Source organism: Lagopus muta, chromosome 2, assembly GCF_023343835.1.
Source record: "Lagopus muta isolate bLagMut1 chromosome 2, bLagMut1 primary, whole genome shotgun sequence".
Taxonomy (NCBI): domain Eukaryota; kingdom Metazoa; phylum Chordata; class Aves; order Galliformes; family Phasianidae; genus Lagopus; species Lagopus muta.
The window spans coordinates 101,839,070-101,860,627 of NC_064434.1; the positions used below are offsets into that span (position 1 = coordinate 101,839,070).

General features: G+C 44.0%; 1 protein-coding gene across 2 annotated transcripts in view; it reads right to left on the reverse strand.

Moving 5' to 3' along the window:
- Positions 1–21,335, reverse strand: part of VPS54 (VPS54 subunit of GARP complex) — a 44,470-nt gene extending 23,135 nt beyond the window's left edge. The window contains exons 1-8 of one of the 2 annotated variants that reach the window (XM_048935276.1): positions 21,224–21,335; positions 20,800–20,881; positions 12,201–12,362; positions 11,126–11,367; positions 9,653–9,731; positions 7,092–7,126; positions 5,819–5,950; positions 2,425–2,810 (exon numbers count right to left, since the gene is read on the reverse strand). In XM_048935276.1, the coding sequence (XP_048791233.1) occupies positions 2,425–2,810; positions 5,819–5,950; positions 7,092–7,126; positions 9,653–9,731; positions 11,126–11,367; positions 12,201–12,336 (1,010 nt within the window). In that variant the 5' untranslated portion in view covers positions 12,337–12,362; positions 20,800–20,881; positions 21,224–21,335. Of the gene's footprint in view, positions 1–2,424; positions 2,811–5,818; positions 5,951–7,091; positions 7,127–9,652; positions 9,732–11,125; positions 11,368–12,200; positions 12,363–20,774; positions 20,882–21,223 lie in introns of both variants that reach the window. The other variant, XM_048935275.1, reaches the window with a different exon arrangement.
- Between the last annotated feature and the right edge of the window lie 223 nt (positions 21,336–21,558).

The window sequence follows — 21,558 nt, forward strand, 5'->3', positions numbered from 1 at the left end:
CTGACGTTACTTTACTGCTGGTTTTTAGGTAAGCACAAAGATGCTCTTTGGTAAATTATATGTCTAACTGTGATTAATGCCATTAAAACCCAATGGCATAACCTCAGAGGTATGGAAATATTCAATGAGAGTTGGACAGTTACAGCTGGACTACAATTTGTGGACAACAGGCTGGCCATGAGCCAGCAGTGTGCCCTTGTGGCCAAGAAGGCCAATGGTATAATGTGGTCAGCAGGGTGAGAGAGGCGATTCCCTCCCTCTGCTCTGCCCCAAGGTCACATCTAGAATACTGTGTCCACTTCTGAGCTGCCCAGCTCAAAAAAGACAGGGATCACCTAGAAGGAGTGCAGCAGAGGGCCACAAAGATGATACAGGGCCTGGAGCATCTCCTGTATGAAGAAAGGCTGAGACACCTGAGGCTGTTCAGCCTGGGCAAAAGAAGACTGAGAGGGGATCTGACTAACGATTACACACACCTAAAGGGAGGAGGGAGGCAAATGGATGAGGCCAGGCCCTTCTCACTGGTGTGCAGAGATAGGACAAGGAGCAATGACCTAAAACTTGAACATAGGAAGTTCCGTACAAACATGTGAAGGAAGTTGCTCATGATGAGGGTGACGGAGCACTGGAACAGGCTGCCCAGAGAGATTGTGGAGTCTCCTCTGGAAATACTCAAGACCTACCTGGATGCCTACCTGTGCAACCTATTGTAGGGAACTGCTTTAGCAATATGACTCAGTTTAAAGACATCCACCTTTTCATTGCAAGTTATTTCTCCAGCTGTGCAATACACAGAGGCCACCGTAAGACGTGGGAGCAACCACGCTGAGGCTGTTAGATAGAGCTCTGCATCTCTGGTGGGGGTGAGTAGTGAAGTTACTTACCTTTCTGAATAGCTACCAGCCAAGGCAAAGGGGACATTTCCAACTCACATTGCTACTTTCTGAATATATATATATATGTATTTTTTAACCTCTACCAAACCAACCAAGTAGGCACTGTTCACAGAAATCCCTTTTTACAAGCCTGCAAATATGCTCCACACCCGACTATGATTTCATAACAACAGCATAGTCTTGGAGCACCAAGTATACTCTGCTGACACTGCACATAACTCAGGTTACTCAATTGCAAAACAAAACGAATTCTGATTGAGGTTACAAGTTAGCAGAAGTACACTCAGTATCAGCAATGTAAGTACAAACATGACTCAACTGGATTCACTAGCCTTTAAAAAATAGCTTTGTTTTGGGTTTTTTTTGCCAGATTATTTTTTCTGAGTTCTCTTCTACTTAAAATTTGGTTCTTTTTCTGAACCAGCCAGAATGACTGCTACAAGAGGTGCTCATCAGCACAGAATATCCATGGTACAGTTGTGGAGCAATAACCATGTTTTTATTACAAAACTAGAACCCTGGATTGCAGGAACCATGCGACCTCAAAACGAAATTAAACAGTAACTCAGCTAAGCAGACAGCTCCCCAGCTCGCCAATACAAGTCTTAGAGCCTATTTAACATACTCCTGCCAACATCACAGTGGTTGCTTTGCATGTGACACTTTTGCAGCATACACAGCAGTTGTGGTCACTAACTTTGCATCTACTAAAAGGATTCTGATGTACTGCTACTCCTGCACATCACGGGTGACCCTGCCCACTGCAGCACTACCTCCCATGTGGAGCTCCAAGTATCCAAACACAGGTGAAAAAGCTATAGCAACAGAAGTTCAAGCCTCAGCTTTTCACTGCTTCTTCCCATCCCAGCTTTAGCAGCTCATAGAACTGGATTTCTCAGCAGGATGAAGCAAGAGGGAGCACCCTCTGGCCACTGTAAATACAGCTTTTCCCAAGAGCAGACGCTGCTGAACACATCCTATCTAACAAGTTGTCATCTGACCACTTTTTGAGCCATGAGGTTTGATAGCATTGCACTGGCTTTTGCTTGCAAAGCTCCTTCCAGCACAAGGGCAGGCTGAAGGTTAGGACCCACTCAGCTCCTGATACTTGAACATTCCTACCAGCATGTGTCAAGATCTGTCAGTCAACACAGGGATGAGGAATGCAGCTGTGCAGTAAGAACTGGGGTGCTGTGGCATTAGGACTGCAGATCACAGCTTGGAAACCATCTCTCAGCTGTGAGCTACAAACCCTGCAAAATGAAGGTTCAGTCCCTGCTTGGGTGCTCATCCCTGTGCTCCTAAACCACCTGGAGACAAGAAAGGAGTATAAAGCATCTTAGTACTCAATACCAAAACAAAATGCATCCAGCACATGCATTAGTTATGCTGCTTCTGCTATAGTCATATTTTATACTGTGTCCTATGAGAATAAAGAAACATGTATATCTTCCCCCTTCAGCCAGCAGAAGACAGAACACATTCAAGCTCTGCTCACATTTTAGTCAAGTCCTTGATGGTTACCTACCGGAAACTGTGAATGCCTTGAAGTTCCTGCTGCAACACCTCCTGCGTTGTTGCTATCAAGTCCAAAGCTCCAACAAACTCAGAAGTAGACAGCAGCAACTGTACTGTGGGCTGCGTTTGGTGTACAGTAGCCATTAACTTCAGTTTATTGTATGCTTTTATACAATTATTTCTGGTGAGCGACAGTCTTAAAACTCGAAGAGAGCCTTCACACATTACTTTATCAATTTTGGAGATTTTCTCTCTAAGTAATTTTACAGCCTGGGAGGTTTTCCTGAGGTAGTCCTGTAACTCATGCTGAGAGGTCATCGCATGAAAAAATGCTTCAGAGCGCAGAGAAATCTGATGAGCAATATTGACTTCCACAATGTCCAGATAATGGCTCAGCTGGAAAGAGGATGGAAGGGGAAATCAAAAGGCACTGTTATGGCACGACATGTTCATCACCATGCAAAATTATACATTGAGAGTACTGCTGAAATATTTTATTGCATCATGGAAATTTTGCTAGCAATCAAAAATGCTACAGTATTCCATTAAACCCTTTGTCAGAGTAGCAAGAAAATAACCACCCGGTATGGCTTGTTCACTTCTTTCTACATGAGCTCAAAATCACTTTGGGAAGGCTGACCTGATGCATACCCTGCTTGAAAACGACAAGGCAAATAGTTTTAAAATACCCAAGCTTTTGTACTGCATGGTCTGCACTCTGGCACCATTACAACACAGCCATTAACCTTGAGATGGGCTCTCAGTACTAGCATGCATGTAAGAACAGCACACGTGTGCAAATATGCTATGTACTGAGAGGCATTTGAGTTGATAAAGATGCAGCATGACTGTGTTTGATGGAATTACTTTGGAATGGCTCTGTTCAGATAATAGGTTGTAGCATCATCTTTGCAGAAAAATCCTCAGGAGATCTCTGGCTGCAGTTGCTTTTTGACAACCAGTTTGAGCTGCTGTTAAAGTCACTTCATGTGCCATGGCACTATGGGATTCCCAGAGACAAAATAGGCCTATGTGTTTGGAACCTGAGATTCAAAACCTTCATGTTGAACAAATGCAAATGCATTCTGCTACCAGACCAATGGGTTGGCCTGATTATCTGAGCTGTAAAAGCTCTGCGTTCTGGCTCATGCTGAATATGCAAACTTAAAGGACTTAGGTATTAGAATGCTCATCTGAATGCTAATACTCAAATGATCCGATTTCTAAGAGGTGCCAAGCACTCAAACCTCATGCTGGATTCCAAAACGCCTATCCAGAGATGGAAAAAAGAAAGTCAGTTACACAGATACTTTCATCCCACATACTTATAACAGTGGAGATTTATGCAGTGTGCAAACTCATCTTTTTTGTAATATATTTAAAGCAAAAACATCCTCCACCAATCAGCTGTGACACATCTAGCCCATAGGAGAAGCTGAGATGGACTGTGACAAAAGGATCAGGGAAAGGTTTATTATGATAATTTATATATATGATTTTTGCAGCCAGATGCCCAAGGCCTCTTCACTACGCCAAGTATTGCAGAACAAACAGAATAAAAATGACAACACCTGCCTCGAAGAGCTTACAGTCCTGATGTAGGGCAAGAAATAGGATGAGACAGACTAAAGACAGACTAAATTTTCAGAGGGAAATTGTTCAAGTACATAAGCAGTAAGAGCCTAACTATGCGTGTTTATAGCAGGTTTTTCCAAAACCTGTTGCAAAATAGCACTGGGATCTAAAGTGAAAATTAGTGCAGCAGGATAATTATCTACCTATCTGACTGATGCAAGCAAACTTGAGGCAGTTCAGAGCCTTTAAAAAGCAAAAACAAGAAGTGTGGGCCCACTAAGTAATGTAATATGGTTTCATGCATGTGGTTTGGAAGGCAAAGGACTCTTTATGCTATTTAGGTACTTTTTATCATCTCTCTAAGAAAGCATGACTCACAGCTATCTACAGCCCTATCCCTGCCCTGCTGCAGCAACAGGGGCTCTGGGTCTCCTTCACTCCAAGTGCTGCTGAGCATCCATCCTGCTGCTGCCAGCCCCGCACCCAGGCACTCCCCAAGTTTCAAGCTTGTGCCAGACACAGCTTTTTCATCTTTGCACAGCAAGTGCCACGAGCAACTACAAAGTAGCAATCCCAGGGGCAACCTTTCAGTATTGTGGACATGCAAGGAAGGAGCAAGCTACCTTGTAGCAGAGCCTGCCTGGTTCCTCCTGACACGGAGGGAACGCAGGAAGAACAACTCCTCGAGACTTGCAAACATCTTCCAAAGGATTTTGTGTTATTTCTTCCCTAAGGCGCCTCTCTTGTTTCTTCTTTTTTCTTAATTTATTTTTCATTTTTTTAAATCTAACTCCCAGAAGCTTTAGCAAATTAAACAGGAAGGAAAATCTAAGTTACAGCAGAACCCAAAATTATGTTCACTTCCTATAGCTATTTGTTTTCTACTCTGACTACATAACCTAACGCCAAAAAAGCATAAGACAGGACTTATGCTTGAGTGAAGCAACTCTGCTTCCCTGCTCACCATCACACCAAAGTTCTTTGTAAAATGCAAAAATGGATCAGTACAGATGACTTGATAGCAAAAGGTAAGAGAAAACTCCTGACGTATAAAAGATCTGGATTTTGGGTTTCTTTTAACATAGAGACCTTGAATTTGAAGTTTTCTTGAGATGCAAGAAAGCAGTAGTCTTAACACGTGTTCTAAAGCCTCTGATGTTGCCTTCTCATGGAATTGCTCTTACTTCTTAACAGCTCCATGTTTTTGAAGTTGTCAACGCATACCTGCTTCCTCAAAGAGCCAATTAATGTGCTATATGCAGATTTTTTGCCAAGTTTTTACAGATACATTTATTTAGAAGGGAAAGGAGCCCTCCCCAAATAAGATACTTCCTGCATTGTTTACTAATAATCTGTAACATTTCAATATTTGAAGGGAGCATATAAACAGGAGGGGGAACGACTGCTTACAAGGGTGGATAGCGATAGGATGAGGGGGAATGGTTTTAAACTGAGACAGGGGAGGTTTAGGTTAGATATTAGGAGGAAGATTTTCACACAGAGGGTGGTGATGCACTGGAACAGGCTGCCCAAGGAGGCTGTGGATGCCCCATCCCTGCAGGCATTCAAGGCCAGGCTGGATGTGGCTCTGGGCCGCCTGTTCTGCTGGTTGGTGACCCTGCACACAGCAGGGGATTGAAACTAGATGACCTTAGAGGCCCTTTTCAACCCAGGCCATTCTATCATTCTGTGATAGAACTTCAGTTACAAAAGTCCACACACTAACATCTCAACAACAAGCACAGGACAGCAGCAGTGGACTGGACTGCTAATAGATTCTTTGTAGTGACAGCTAGGGAGAATAACAACACATCGTATCAGATCCTTACCTTTTCTTGAAGTAACTTGGAGGAAGCTGCATCACGATTTCCTTTTCCACCAGCAGTACTAAAATGAGACCATGGTAAAACGGCATTAAACGTTAAGGAATCTTCCAAGGCAAAATCTGGTTTCATAAAAATCTGAAACAGAGAAATAGAAGAAATAAATGCATCTCTCTTATCCGTACGTACTCCTTTCCAGTTTAACAGATATTCTGGTTCACAAAACGAACAGTGACCTTATTTGTTCATTTTTCAAAAGTCAAATTTTCTTTTATCAACTCAGACAAATTAGTTCTAGACCTTATAACTGATTTACTTCATACTTTAAAAGCTTGCACGATCTGACAAAGCATCATCTTCCTAGAATATGAAGGAAGCTCCAAAACGACCTGTGTTATCAAGCACCCAAGATGATCAAATATCCTGAGCATGAAAGCATAGGTAACACTAAATTGCACATGTATCCCTAAAGGAGCAGTGCAAATATTCCTACATAGCAGAGGCATCTTACTGCTGATATCCATGGAGCCTTAGTTTCCAGCAGACCAAAGATGCAGCCAGCTGCCCATGTGCACCAAGCGCTGCTTGGGAAGGAACAGAGCCTGAAGCCCATCTCCTTTAGCACAGTACAACAAATGTGCTGGTCTCTGAAAGGCCTGGTCGTGTTATTTTCACTTAACAAAACTACCACAGAGCTGGGGCACCCAGCTGGACAGCACTATCCCTTTCTCTGTTTATGAAGTGTAATTTTAATAGATTCAACACAGGCTATAGCATCCCACTATACTCAAACATTTTTGCTTATGGGACTTCAAACAATGCAGTGATTGCTGCTCAGCTGCATTCATAATCAGCATAATCATTCATAATCAGCACAGAGGTGCTTTACTTGAGGATTAGAGGAGTGAAATCGACTGCTAATTTGTACACACTATGTAGTACCCAAACTTCTGCCAAGCCCTTCGGTTTCCCTTTCCTCCTGAAACACAGGATGGCTAATTTTGCCTAGCTCTAAAGTTTTAACTATTAAAAGATTTTTTAAAATGGCATGTGTATCCTAAAATCATGGGAATCTATCTCAGGATTAAGATCAAGGAAACAAAACAAAGACAATAAGCAAAACAAACAGACTGTTCTTAATTTTGGTAAATTCTAAGTTCTAGAGATCCTCTCACTTCAATTAATTTGGACAAGTCTTCCACATACAAGAGAGTACATTCATGTATTCAAGACTGTATGAGAAATTCTTATAAAAGCTTAGAGTTCAGAAAAACCATACCTTAGGTACTTGTTCCAGATCTGTCCTGGATTTATCTAAAATTAAGCAAAACACAAGTAGTCACTCATGAGCAAAGAACTGAAAACAATTCCTTGAACGCTATTAAATACTACAAGGAATTTTTCAGAACAAAAATGCCACACTCCTCACAGCGAGTAGACAGGAGACAGGGCCAGAAATTGAAACACTAGAGGCTCTGGCTGAATGTGAAAACATTTTTCACCAGGACAGTGAAGCAGGCTGTCCAGAGGCACTGCACACTCTCCATCCTTGAAGGTTTTAACAGTCTGACTGGGTAAAGCCCTGAGCAGTCTGGTCTGCCCACACAGCTGAAGTTGCATTAAGACAGCATTTGCACCAGTGCCCCTTCTAACCTGAATTATTCTGACTCTTTCAAGCATCCTGCTGTGCTTTGCAGTTTAGGTCTCGTGGTTAGAGTGTTCAAAGGTGTTCCTACTTGGCTGCTTTGGCAGTGAAAACATTAGTAGTACAAAGCAGTCTACTTTGGACCTCACATTCCATCATGCAGCGTTCAATCAGCTGTAAAATCAGCCAGTAAAAGCCCATCTAACATTACCCCAATTTTGGTGATCCAAATCAAAGCTGCTCATAGAATGATTTGTGCACAGCACTAGGAGTGTGGATGCATAACAGCTGGCCAGAAGGATGAATAAGAACTCAGGACTAAGTCTCAAGCACACCGAGCACATAGCACAGAAGCAGCCTTCTCTCTGAGGTAAGCTCCACTGAACCTTGCATGGGATGAGCTAGTTGAGCTGGGAGAACGAGTACATTGCAGTGTAAAGTGAAGAATTTTAAAGCAAGTGTCCATCTGTCTTTAAGAAGTGTGTCAAACACCACATCAGCATTATCCCCCACATTTCCCTCACCTCTTTGTCACCTTACAGATATTGAAATACAGACCAACTCTTACAGAACTAAAAGGCCTGGTCTTGTGGGCTGGAGTTAGGGGAAAACAGGCAATGCCAAAAAAAGAAACTACAACATCCAGAGCTTCAGATTACCTAATGATGCTTCAGTGAGGAATTGCCCATTTACACAAACCAGGAGCTCCCAGTTACTTTGGTGACAGAGTCATTTTCTTTCTCAAAACAAAAAACTCTTTCAAAATGAATTAAGCTAAGCCTGAAGAAGGAAATTCTATTTTACAGTATGTGCCACAAACAGACTGAGTCAGGGACAGCTGCTTCAAAAGAATGAGCCCAGAGAAACTCTACAGAAGGGTATCTTTATGCATGGAAAAGGAGGAAGAAAACTGATTGAAAGAACACCTTAATGAAGAGTAAACGTTTTTTGCTTTTTGCTGCATGACCCATGGATCATTTATACAGATGAGCCTGATCAAACAGTGATTGACAGACGAACCTTATGTTAACATTTTTGAGAAAACAGTTCAAAAGAAATTAAATGTTACAAACGTGCTACAGGTTACATTTTTTTTCCCTTTGTTTCTCTCCTTCCTTTGGCATTTATTAGCTGAACTATTTCTGAAAAGTTCAGAAATTCCACTTTGCTACAACTGCAGACACCAAAAAGCACTTTGCTAAAAGTGATCAGAGAAACACCTCTGCAGAGAAGCCCCTTCAGGTCCTGGTGGCCAATGAACTGACCGTGAGCCAGCAGTGCACCCTTGTGGCCAAGCATCCTGGGTTCCATTAGGAAGAACACTGCCTGCAGGCTGAGGGAAAGCAATCCTCCCTCTAAGCAGCACGGTGAGACAACATCTGGAACATCATGGCCAGTTCTGTGCTGCCCAGTAGAAGATATGAACACACTGGCCTGTCATTGAACCCACTGCATAAAGTTGGAAGAGGGACCAGGGTGTATTCTGCATGAGGAGAGGCTCAGAGAGCTCAAACTGCTTAGCCTGGAAAAGCTCTTAGTAATGTTTATAAGTATCTGATGGACAGCTGTAAAGAAGTCAGACTCTTCATATGCCCAGTGATAAGACAAGAGGCAAAAAATACAAACTGAAACATGAAACATTTCATCTTTTACTCTGAGGGTGGCCAAACACTGAAAAAGACTGCCCAGCATGGTTACATAGCCTCCATCTGTAGAGATAATTAAAACCAAACTGGACAGAATACAAGGCAGCTGCCTTCAGTGACCCTGCTTGAGCAGGGGGTTTGGACCAGAGCATCCTTAGGCATGACTTCCCATCTCAGCCATTCTGGGATCCTCAAGGCAGACAAGCTGGGCTGGCCCATTGCTGCTGCTCTTCTTTGCAAAGAAATTTGATGCAATGGTTTCAGCTTATCTTAAACAAAAGAAAGTCAAAAATACTGCCAAGGACTAATGACCTGCCAAGAAAGAAATTATGAGCAGGTCTCACAAGCATTTCGACCTATCAAATATCAGCAGCCATCATGAATGAGCCTGGTCATTTATGGCTGGGTTTTCAATTATTATTACAAAGCAATCACCAGCAGCTATTTTTGCACATGAAGCCTATGAGCAACTGAAGGAAATAATCAGTGTGTTACAGAATTCATGAAAGAAATGACTTTTTAATGATTAAAAGAAGGCTCTGACTGTACCATAGGTGTGTAATAGAGTCCTGTCGAAGGTATCTTTAGAAGGACAAATATTCTTGCATCTTTCATGAACTTTCTCTCTCTGTAAAACAGAAAATACATTAAAAGAATTACTCTAAGAAGTTAAAAAAAAAAAAAAACCTTTTTCTCTGAAACAGAACATTTTCAGGGAAATTTCAGGGAAATAATTCTGCTAAATAATTCTGAAAGTTGTGCAGTAATGTTTCTTTCCCTCTTAAAAACTCAGATGTTTGTCAGATGAAGGGACAGAAAAGCTCAACCTGTGATATGTTGTTTCTTCAGTGTCTTTACAGGTCAAGAGAAAACGAACACAGAAATTACTGAAAAGCCACAACAGCCTCTCTATGTAAGGAGATAAAACAATAGATCAATGTAATGACAACACTCATCTGCTGTCTGATCCAGACATCACACTAACACACAATAAATGCTTTTTCATTGCTAGTTCACCCAGCTGAAGCCAAATATCTTGGTTTGTCATGCTGAGCTTCAAATTTTATCTACAGGTACAATCAACACTGGTGACCACAGCAATTAGAAATTGCACTTCTGAAGACCACCAGTGTTAGCTGGATCTCTGCTAGAAGCTCCGTCATGCTTCAGTTCCCTCTTCCCAAAACCTTCTTTGCTTTGCAGTCACTGCATTCATTACACGTTAATTTTAACAGATGAGCTCTTAAGTACTTTAGGTGTTGAATGTGTGAACAAATGGCACTAAAGACAATTCTCTTTCACATACTGCAACTACTATTTACGCAGCTAACACCTCCTGTAACTCATTCTCTAACAGCAGAAAATTAAGAAAAAGCTACAAACCAAGGAAGCAGAAAACAGTGGGAGACTTCTGTATGTTCTTTCAGCTCAGGAAAGAAAAAAAGAAAAAGAATGTTACTACATACTTACTGACACCTGTATTTTAAAGAGTTTTTAGAAGTCTCCTACTGGCCCTGGCATCCTTAGATGTAGCTTAAAATTTCCTGTTACAAAAGGAATCATCAAGATAATAGTTTAACAGGTTCATGTATGAATTTTTACATTGGAGATTCTTAAAAAAAAAAAAAAATAATAATAATTCTAGCAGCACGTAGTTATGCTCTAGATTTGATTCAAAGGTCTGAAAATGTTGAGCTGTAAAGCTCACACACAAAAGAATCCCTACAGAAAAAGGATTAATAATCTGAAAGAACTGACATAACTGTAAGCCCTGGCACAGAGTACAGCATTCAGAAATACAAAAGAAAAAGCATGGCATTGTCTAGAGAGAATTCAGACATTTCTCACTCTAAGAATAATGAGATAAAACAAGAAACACCTGATGGAAAGTCAACAAGCACTGGAGAACAAATTAATCATCAGCTAACTGTATGATGCACTACTAACAGGGACAATCTCTAATTAGGAGGAGGTTCTCACATCTCTTTCTAGTACTACATGCATCTGACTTTGGGTTCTTACCGGAGCGATTTCCTGTTGGTATAATGCAAAATGTTCCTTGGTGATCTGTGGGAGGTAGAATGAAGGCGTGACTTCAGTGTCCACAAAGTCCACTCCCCATGTTTTTGTAAAGAAATCAGATTCCCTTTTTGCTAACCTAGGATCATTTAGTGCTGCTGGGAGATTGACTTTGGAATGATAAATAGTCCATCTGTGCTGATCCGCAACTAGAGACGGGCTGTCACATAAACTACTGGCATCGCCTGCAGCACAAAAGACAAGACAGTTTGTTAAGCTGAGAAACTGAAAGCCATAGTTTTTGTTAAAATGTGGTTCCTAAGCAAACCATGTTCTAACAGTTACACAACGGATCAGAATTACCTACACAAAAGACACGTTATGTCTCCATTTCTCCCAGCACTGAGATATTTCTTCCATCAGATTAATCAGTACAAGTTTTGAACACAATAACAAACCCACACTCACCATCTTTAGCTCAACACCATTAAGTTACACCAAACAGACAGGAATCTAATCACTTAGACAATTTTTTCCACTATCTCAACTGATTACTTGATCAGAAATAGTCGAAGTCCATTTGAATTATATTCTGCAATTCTTAAGATCCCATCCTAGCTTGGTATAACACAGCAGCTATAACTTTGGTTGGTGTTATGACACTGCTAGGGACTTACTACAGAGGTACAGACAGGTTTGGGTCTTTTGCTTCCCACTGCAAGAGGGCTCTGTGTGTTCCAAGAAGTAAAGCAGCTGGGCTGCAAGCACGCTGGTGTAGGTCTGCTACAGGCTCCCACAGAATATACCTTCTTTTGGCATGTGGTACAGTGTATCATCACCCTCAAAAGATCCTACATATCGTGTGGAGATCTAATTAGAAGCTGCAAGTGGGAAGGCTCTCCCATTGCTCCAAAGGGAGCCGGGTGGTATACAGCAGAATGATGGCATACTTTGAAATAAGACCAGAGCTTATTACGCTACACCCAGAATACAGCAATATTTGACCGAAGAATTGAAAGGGGATTTCTGAGTTCACAAATTTAATTGCATTTTCACTGTCTTTGCCCACCAACGTTACCTGTAGGCTCCTTGGGACACACATCAGGCAGTGACTGCACGGGCTGGAAGCGTTTTGCAACATCCTTTTCCTTTTTAAAGAAAGCATCGCTGCTGTTTGGCTGAGGCACTGGTGAAGAACTGTGGCTTGATGCCATTGCATAAAATCACCACTTGATAAAAGCTAAATGAGAAACAATAAACATCCAGGCTTCAATGAAGTTACATAGAAAAACATTTTAAAGACAAAACCAGAAGGCAGAATGCAACTTCACAGCCCGTTTCCTCCCCTGCCCTCAGGAATGAAGGTTAGTTCAATAAACACAGACACAATAAATGTTAACAACAGTAGCAGAAATCTTTCAGGCACTTCGGCCTTCCCGTCGCCAGAACTACTGCAGTTCCAGCACACACTCTCAGAGTACATCTCCCTGAGAGATAGCAGGGAGCTTGAGTAAACAGCCCAGCCTTGTATGTGGGCACGGAGCTGCTGCCTGCACCCGTCATCCTGCAGCTGCTCCACGCTGACTCAGTAGCCAACTGCAGAACTACTGCAGGTGTGAGAGCTCACCAAAACCTCCCCATCACGCACAGCTCAGAGGCACTGATCCGAAACCTCCCCTCTCAAGGGAAATAAACACATCTTGCAAGATCTTGGCACTTAACTACTAACTCCTAACAGCATCACTTACACTGCAGCAAAACTCTTTTGGAAAAAAAAAATAATTCCTCTTTCTAAACTAGGCTGGAAGCATCCTGCAAAACAATTCTAAGGTTGAGCTATGATACACAGCACTAGGAGAGCACTCAATGAGCAGGAGCACAAAGCAACAAGCACTGCAGCAGGAATGCTGGTCAGGCATCTGGCTATCTGCACTTATAGCAGATAGAATCATAGAATGGCCTGGGCTGAAAAGGACCACAATGATCATCTAGTTTGAATCCTCTGCTATGTGCAGGGTCACCAACCACCAGACCAGGCTGCCCAAAGCCACATCCAGCCTGGCCTTGAATGCCTGATAGACATGTGCCTTACTCCCTCCTGCTGCCAACATGGTAAACATGCTTCTGTGTGCCATAAGTGACCACTGAAGAGGTGAAAACAGCTCAGCAGAACCCTTTCCATAAGTGTGCAGAGGAGCAGGAACCCTACCTTCTCCTCTTCAGGGAAGCGGTGGTTGTTTCCTATGTAGTCAGTACTGAATTTACTAATTGAGATAGAGAATGGGAGCACAAAGGGAAGTATGGGTGTAGTAATCTGCCACACCTTCCTTACACAACATCAGTCCCTCTCCCCAAAGCATCCCAAAGAGAACTCTGTTACTACTTCTGCTAGAGGGCGTGTGTTCTTATGCTCTTCCCTTGACACTCTCAACCCATATTCTTTGTTTGTGAAGCTCTTCTCTAATGGAATGGCTTAGGTTGAAGGGACCTCAAGGATCAAGTTCCAGCTCCCCTGCAGGGAGGGTTGCCAAGCACTACATCAGAGCTGCTTCAAAGTCCTGCACTGGCAGATTTTCTCCCCAGAAGAGCCTCTGTAACACGACTCAAGGTCTGCCCTAGCCAGACACATGAGAAGCTAAAGCCATTTGTACGAAGCACTGAAAACCTTCACTCTTGCTCTCAAGTCTTCAATTAAGTTTCTATCCTTTCTCTGTAACAAAGTATTGCTCCAAATAATATCCTACCATGTGAGTTGTCTGAAGCACATAAAACAAGCCTCGGCCACAACGCTAACTGCATTATGCTAGGGCAAGATTTAAAGTAAACACAAAGGTCAACGTAACACTGAAGACAAGTTCGGTACTTCCAAGTTTTCAGACACAAACTACTTTGGTACTGGTATTTTTATTGCTCATCACCCTAAAGCATTCACATTGCCTTTACATACTGACAAACTCTTAAAACAGAGTGAAAAGAGAACAATGAAATGTCAATGCAAGCAGTAACCTTCATACTATTGAGTGGCTTTCAACAAGATACAAAGATTCACAGACAGAGAAGCCTTCTTAAGTGGCTAGCAATACGATGCTGCACTAAATTATTCATAGTTAGCAGCTATTCTGGTAGACTCATAAGTCAGGGCTTTGTGGATAATTAACCTTCCGAACAGCCGCGTTTGCACAGAAATAAACCGATCTGTACTGCCAAAGCCAGGCATCCCTCAAACTGCAGTCCTTACAGTAGGAGGCATTGCTTCAAAGAGAGGGAGAGAAGACAACTGGACACAGTTACCAGAATTAAAACCAAATTACAAAGGGAAACGTGAGAAGTCCAGGTGAAGGCACACACCCTGCCCCACACCCCAACCCTTAACCGTCAGACGGATGAAAAACACAGTTTCACTTGCTCACTCACACATCTTTCTTCGTGCTATCCAGCTAAAGACTTCACAGACAAACGGATTTATAACCAGCCATCTGAATGAGCGTTTTAAACAGTGTGGTGAAAGACAAATCTGCTGATTTAAAGGAACAAGAAACAGGGATGTTCAACGTTAACACAGAACTAAACTGCTGCAGACCTGAACCCTTCCAGCCTGCCATGCAGGTGCACTGCAGCTAACTAGAGCTACCTCATAAAGCTGTGAGCAGGAATTATGCAGTGGGAGCCCTCTGAGCCTCCTGCTTAGAACAGCATAGGTGCAGCAATAGGAATGTGTGTCTGGGTAACAACGACCTCAGTTTTTAAGTGGCATATGATTAGAACTGTGTTAGATTAACTCTGTTCTCTCCAGTAATCACCATAATTTACTCACGTTTTGTCTAGCAACACACATTAAACTAACACAATCAAAAAACCGAGGGGATCAGATCCCGGGGTAACAATGGAAATACTCACAGGATTAGAGCTACATTTGCTACGCTCCTGCAAGGTATTAAAGCTATTCTGTGCTCACTGCATTAACTCCCTTAAAGGATGACATGAAATTACACCTGCTACCTATCCTTACTGCCTGAACACAGCCATGCAGCGTGGAATAAAACGTCAGATGATATATGACCAATGCTTGGCTGCTGTGCAGTCAGCAAAGCAAGAGACCTGAGCAGTCAGCAGTACCTTAAACACATCAACTCTGAGAAGTGCTGTGATGACTCCTCTATGAGTTCAGTTTCACCACAAAGCTCTCAGCACTTAGAAGAGCACAACAAACAACACGATTTCTGAGTGTTACTCAGAAGTAATTGCACAGAATGGCTGTAGCTCCTGTGCACCTGTTGGTTGGATATTTTTTTTTAGAACTATTAATATTTGCATGAATTTCCTCAGAAACTGCCTCTCCGTTTTCTAAGGGCTACTCATGCTGTTTCTGATATGGTAAGATTTGAAGCATCCAGTACACACACTACATGACAAGAGGCACAAACTACACCTCACCTATCCATGGTTAGCTTTGTTCTCAGGTCTCCTCATTTTCTGGCAGCATTCCATTACTACTACTGAGCAGTTTTCTATTTGCTACTTAAGGTAACTGCTTTTTTTGGGTTGACTGTTTCTGCTAGGAATCTTCACATGCACACATTCGAGTTTGTAAAGCCACAATGTATACTAACAACACAAATTAGAATGTATGAAACCAGCACAATTTCTACAAGGAAGGGAAGGAAGTAGTAATTTCTCCTTTATCTACACACTACCTCCCAAACGCTATTAACAGCAGCTTCAACTTTAGCTGGCAGTTTTGATCAGCTGGTGCTACATAGCGCACCTGAGAGCTTACTAACTCCAGATACCTCCCCAATTCAGAGAACCTGATCTCCAAACCCTGTTTTGGTCACGAAAACATAACAACTGAGAGGAGACACTAAGCACCCAGGGCTTCAAGCTAACCACACAACACCGAGCAAGTTCTCCTTTAAGAATGATTCTACATCACTCAAGATGAGAGACACTCATATAACACCACCAGGTACCTCTGATCAATATGCTCTGCTCCCAAAGGTGAGCTGAGAAGTTTCTCATTGGGAATGAATGCTACATTACAGCTGCTGCTGCCTTCCATCGCTTTGTCTGGCAACTATAGAGTGGAATCAAAACATTTTCAGGTGCTGCTCTGGCTCACTAATGCCTTTTGGAGTAGAAAACCATCAGAAGCTGCTCACAATTCATGTTAAAGCAAAACATTTCCTTTCCAGAAGTCATAAATACTGGAGATGCTGCCTAAGAAAAAGGATACCTGAAATATAACTGAAAGGGAAGAAAGCAGCAGGGACTGTTTCTGGGACCCAGCAGTGTGTTTCTTATTGGTCCAGTCAGTTTATTTACACTGTCCCCAGAAGTGTAGGTTTTCCACTCCATTATTATACAGCCTTTTATTAAATCAGCAGGATTTAACCTTGTAACAAGAAAGCCATCACAGGAGTTAAGTACAAACCACCTTTGTAAGACAGTGTGTAGCAGCCTAGATTAATGCAAGCTATATCTTTCAACCAGCTAATTCCTTGGACTGAGATTTCCACGCTTGCCCATGTACCTCAAGACAGACATCTCTTCCAGTGAAGGAGCCGAGAGTTAGCTTTCAGCTAAAAGGTTTAAGCAGTTCCAGAGAATAAGGGTAAGGCAGTGCGAGCTGTTCTACTAACTCAAGCACTTTCTGAATACTTATCTACATCCTAGGCTTTCAGAGCAAGCAGTAGACTGTCAGGGAGGTGGCAAGGTGGGAGTCAGAGGAGAGCTGTGACGTACCCATGCCAAATCAACCCCGTTTGGTGGGCCTTTTAACAGCTCTCTTCCTTGTACAACTTGGAGAGGAGTCTGTGTCAGCCCAGCCTTCCTGAATGCCCAATAAATAGGCACGTATTTCTAGTCAGACACACGAGTGTACCTCGGCACATTCCACACATCTTCTGATAGTATCCCTAACCTCATCCTCCTAGACTGAAGGAACACCTTCCCTGCACAAGTGGTGACCACCCAGATTAGCTTCACGGGAACAAAAGGAGCTTGACAAGGAAACCATGTATCAGCTGTCAGCTCCACTCATACCCAGATGTGCTGTCACAATCCAGCATGTTCTGCATTGCCTTGGGCTGTGCTGAACCACGCCATGTTACCTTCCAGCATCCCACGTACGAGGACCGTATAACAGCAAGAGCACTCACTCACTCTGCCATCTCATAGGGCTTCCCTCACGTGGGGAAACAGGCAAGAAAAAAGGAACCTGACTTTAGGAAAGCACTGTGGGTGGATTACAAGGCCACGGCAAAACAGCACCTGATTTTCATACTGTGATACTTTGTACAGGTTTCTTTTGCCCTCTCAGCTGAAATCACTGATAAACATTATCCCCAAAGTCCCTGTCACTGAGTAGCCTGTGGTTGTTTGAGTGCACATACTCACTAATTATTCAGAATAATACCCAAGTGTACACATTTTGTTAAAAGTTTGAAAGAGAGGTATCTCCCTATAGACAAACCATCTCTGAAGCTGTTATTTCACAGTTCTCCAGGTACTAAATGAAACAAATTAAATGGAACATCTGTGCTATATCCAATGCACCAAATGCATTTCTTCTCATCCGGAAACCTAGTTTCCCAAGGAAGAAAACTAATTTGAAGTCAGAAGGCAGCTTCTGCACTTCAGGAGGAACAGACTTTCCTACAGCTATTTAGGTCAGTATGCGTCAAGTTCTTCAATGCCAGGAGCAGCAGAATCATGCAGAAAAAAAATTAGGAAAGCAGTAAAAAAAAATGTGTATCAGACAAGAGAAGGTCTCGTGGCTATTTGCCCACCCTATCACAAAAGAAGGGAGCAAAATCCCTTTGTACTCTTCTTTTCAGGCATCAGCATTACAGTGTGCATCACCTCCTGCAAAATGGTGAGAGAAAAGCATCTCATCCAGCTCCGCAGAGATACGTACAGCTAAACGCAGATCAAGGAGCCCCAGCAGGCACTCCAGCTAGAAGCCTCTCAAAGGCAGAGGCTGTGGAGTGGTGACATTTTGAGGAGAGGCAGAAATGCACCAAGCAAAAATGGTAACGCTAAGGTTCTGACTTCCCAAAAGGAGTCTGACAGAAAATTGTGGTGATTTGTGTCAGCAGCAAGTTTCCCAGCACAGGCCTTCCCCTTGCTATCTGCAGCAGAGTTATGTTCAATTCATTAACCTGAAACTAATGTTCTAGCAATCTGATTTTTCATGAGAATGACATCTTTCCAAAGCCATATCAAAGCCCTAAACAACCACAAGCAGCTATGCAATAGCCAATCAAGAATATTTAACAATCCTGATGCTATGCAAAACAGCTGCGAACGAGGATTATCCAAAAGCAGGCATCATACTTTGTAGTAAACCTTATTAAGCAAGCCTGATACTGGATGCCAGCCGGCCTGCGGGAGGCAGGAAGCCATTCTGCAGGGCAAGTGTGCAGCAAACACGACCACTGAAATTTTGCCTTGGGGAGCCTCAGGAAGTGCCACCGTGTTTGTTTATAGTTCTCATAAGCGTTAAGAGTGGCCCGACAGATGAAAACCAAAAGGATCACCTCATCATTTCCTTTTCATTCCTCAGAGCGTCCCCCCACAAGACAAGTAAATATTTCCGTAGCGATAAAAAAGTCTGGGAATGCTACAATTAGAATTCCTAAAATTGAAAGCAAAGTCTTACTTCGCTGTTCACAGGAATCGTGTAATATCAATGGACACTTCCTACAACACTGCAAAGCACCTGATAAGCTACTCCAACAACCATTTCTTGGCCACTTAGGCTGTGAATTGAGGGATGAGTTTGTGCTTCTTTCTGTGCTCTAAGATGAGCCTCAAAGCTGAAATACCCTAGCATTTTCTCTATCCAAAGATGAGCATTTTGGAACATCTGGTCAGAAAATGAGTTTGACATTTTTGAGTAAGAGGAAAATACATTAATGATTCTTGTCCTTTTGAAGAGAATCCTCAGATTATTTTAAAACCTAACACCTAGGTAAGACTGATGCAAAGAGCTGAAGACACAGAATCTACAATGCGTTGTATTTGCTCAGACATAATCATACGTAGCCCCAGAAAGATTTAAAGATATAAGCAAAACATCCATACATGCTCATCCTTTCTCTATGCTTTATTCAAAAAACAACAGCAGGAGGAATTAACAAAATGAAGCTTAAATAAAATAACAATAATAAAAACTGTAAAAATGAGCTAAAAAAAAAAAGAAGAAAAAAAGATACAGAAATCAAAAGCAAAACTGAGCCTCCCAACAGGGAAGAATGCAAGCCCTGGAGCATAGGGCATTTGTTGCCCTTCACTCTTCTCCTGAAGAGACACACAGTTCCTCATTTCCCCAGAAGTGTGAGAAGGGAAAGCAGAAGTGGCTTTCACACCAAGCTGCTGCCCCAAAAGAAACGATACACAGTTCCATTTCCCAACTTCTTCCCACTCAAACTGACAGGGAGAAAGTCTGCAGGCTGGGTTCTCAATCTACCCTCTCTGACTCCTCTGAGACTTCTCAAGGAAATGTTTCTGCTCAACACACATCCCTTTCTCTTCCCATGAAGTTCATGCTGCCAACAGCAAGACAAAATTTCTCTGTATACGCACCAAACTTCTACCACAGAGAAATTGGTTGCTGAAGACCTAAGGACACGCAGGAGAGATGTTCCCAGATATTACTGGGGAACAGGATGGGAAAGGCCGATCTCCCTCCCAGCACACAGACTGCAGGCCTCACTGGAGAGGCTGCCCACACAACGCACAGTGGCTTTTGCTTAGAGAGCTGCAGACCTCCTGTCTATTACTTCATCTTTGGCATTGTTTTCCCACCCAAAAGAAGCACTGTCTTACTTCCAAAGGATTTCAATGGAGCAACTATAGCTTTTGTATATGCTACAGTTTGTGGAACTGTCACACAGGCTCTCAGACTGGAGAATTACTGCAGCCACTACAACAATTAACGTACTGCAGTCAGAGTGTTTAGTAAGAACGCAGCTTCATAGGGATACAAAGCAGCTGTGGATGCACAGGGCAATCGTGGTTACACTTCAGGATCCTCATTTCATAGGTCACCTTCTCATGGAGGACTCCCTCAGAGGGTAAAGTCATCACACCACCTGCATCTTAAAACTCTCAAAAGCACGCATGCAAATCTCTCAGACAGATATTTTGCTGTACTTTACAAGTTTGAGACTACTCAGTGTTCTAGAACAGAAATCCAAAGTGTTTATAAAATATAAAGAAAAAGGATGAGGAAAATCAACGAAACGGTAAGGTCAGAACTGGATGTCACAGAGAAAGTTACTGTTTGGTTGAGAGTACAGGTGGTCAGTGTTTGACAGACACATCAAACTATGTCCCTCTCAACAAGACTTCCCGCTGCCAAGGTGGGAAAGGGAAGAACCTTTATTTCTCCACAATTCTATCACAGAACCGCAGAGCCATTCAGGTTGGAAAAGACCTTCAGGATCGCCAGGTCCGAGCATCCACCCGACCTACAGAGCCCCGCTGCCGCATCACATCCCTCAGCACAACAACAGAGGGGCAAGCGACCGAGATCCCGGTTCGGAGAGGTGTTTGGGAAGTGGCGAACGAGAAAGGCGCTCCCCGTGCCGTCCCCCAGGCTGCACATGGGGGCGGCCATTCCCGAGCAGACCCACCGCACCGCCCGCACCTCGGTGAAAACACTCCCGGAGCACCTGAAGGAGGCCGTCGTCATATCTCTGCCGGTTGCATCATACGAGAACCGCCCGCCGCCGTGGCTGCAAGGCAGCCGAGGACCTGAGGGGAGAAGCCCCCGTTAGAGCCCGGCACGTCCCCGCGGGGCAAACCTCCCCACGACCGCCCCGTTCCCGCTCCGCGGTTGCCATGGAAATACGAAATAGATATTTAGGGAGGAAGGGATCCGCGCTGTTTCCCCCGCACCCCCACGGCCAGGCCCCGCGCTCCGCCAGCGCCCGCCCGCCCAGCCGGGTCCGGGGCCGCCCAGACAAAGGGCTCCGGGGGGGCGTTCAACTTTCCCGGCCGCTGCCGAGAGCGGCCGCCGGACCCCCCCTCGCCTCGGGAGGCGGCCGTGTGGGCGGCCCGGCGCCGGGAGGCCGGCCGGGGCTCCCCGCTGCCTACCTGCGGCCTACTGCGCGCCGCCGCGCCGACACGTCGCTCCCCGGCGCAGGAAGCGGCCCGGGCGGCGGCACGGAGGCGCGGCGGTACGGCGGCGGGAGGAGCCCGGGCGCCGCCTCTCCCTCCCCGCCGCCCGGAGGAGGAGCCGCAGACGGCGGAAGGGGCCGCCCCCGGCCGGGGATGGCCCCGGGGTGTCCCTGCTGCCGCCGCCGTGGCCGCGCTGCCGTTCGGGGGCCCCGCGGCGCCGTGCCGGGCTCGGGCGCGATGCCGCTGCCACTCTGCTCGCGGGCGGCCCCGCGGCTCGGCGTGCGGTCAGACTTGCATTTTGGACGCTGATT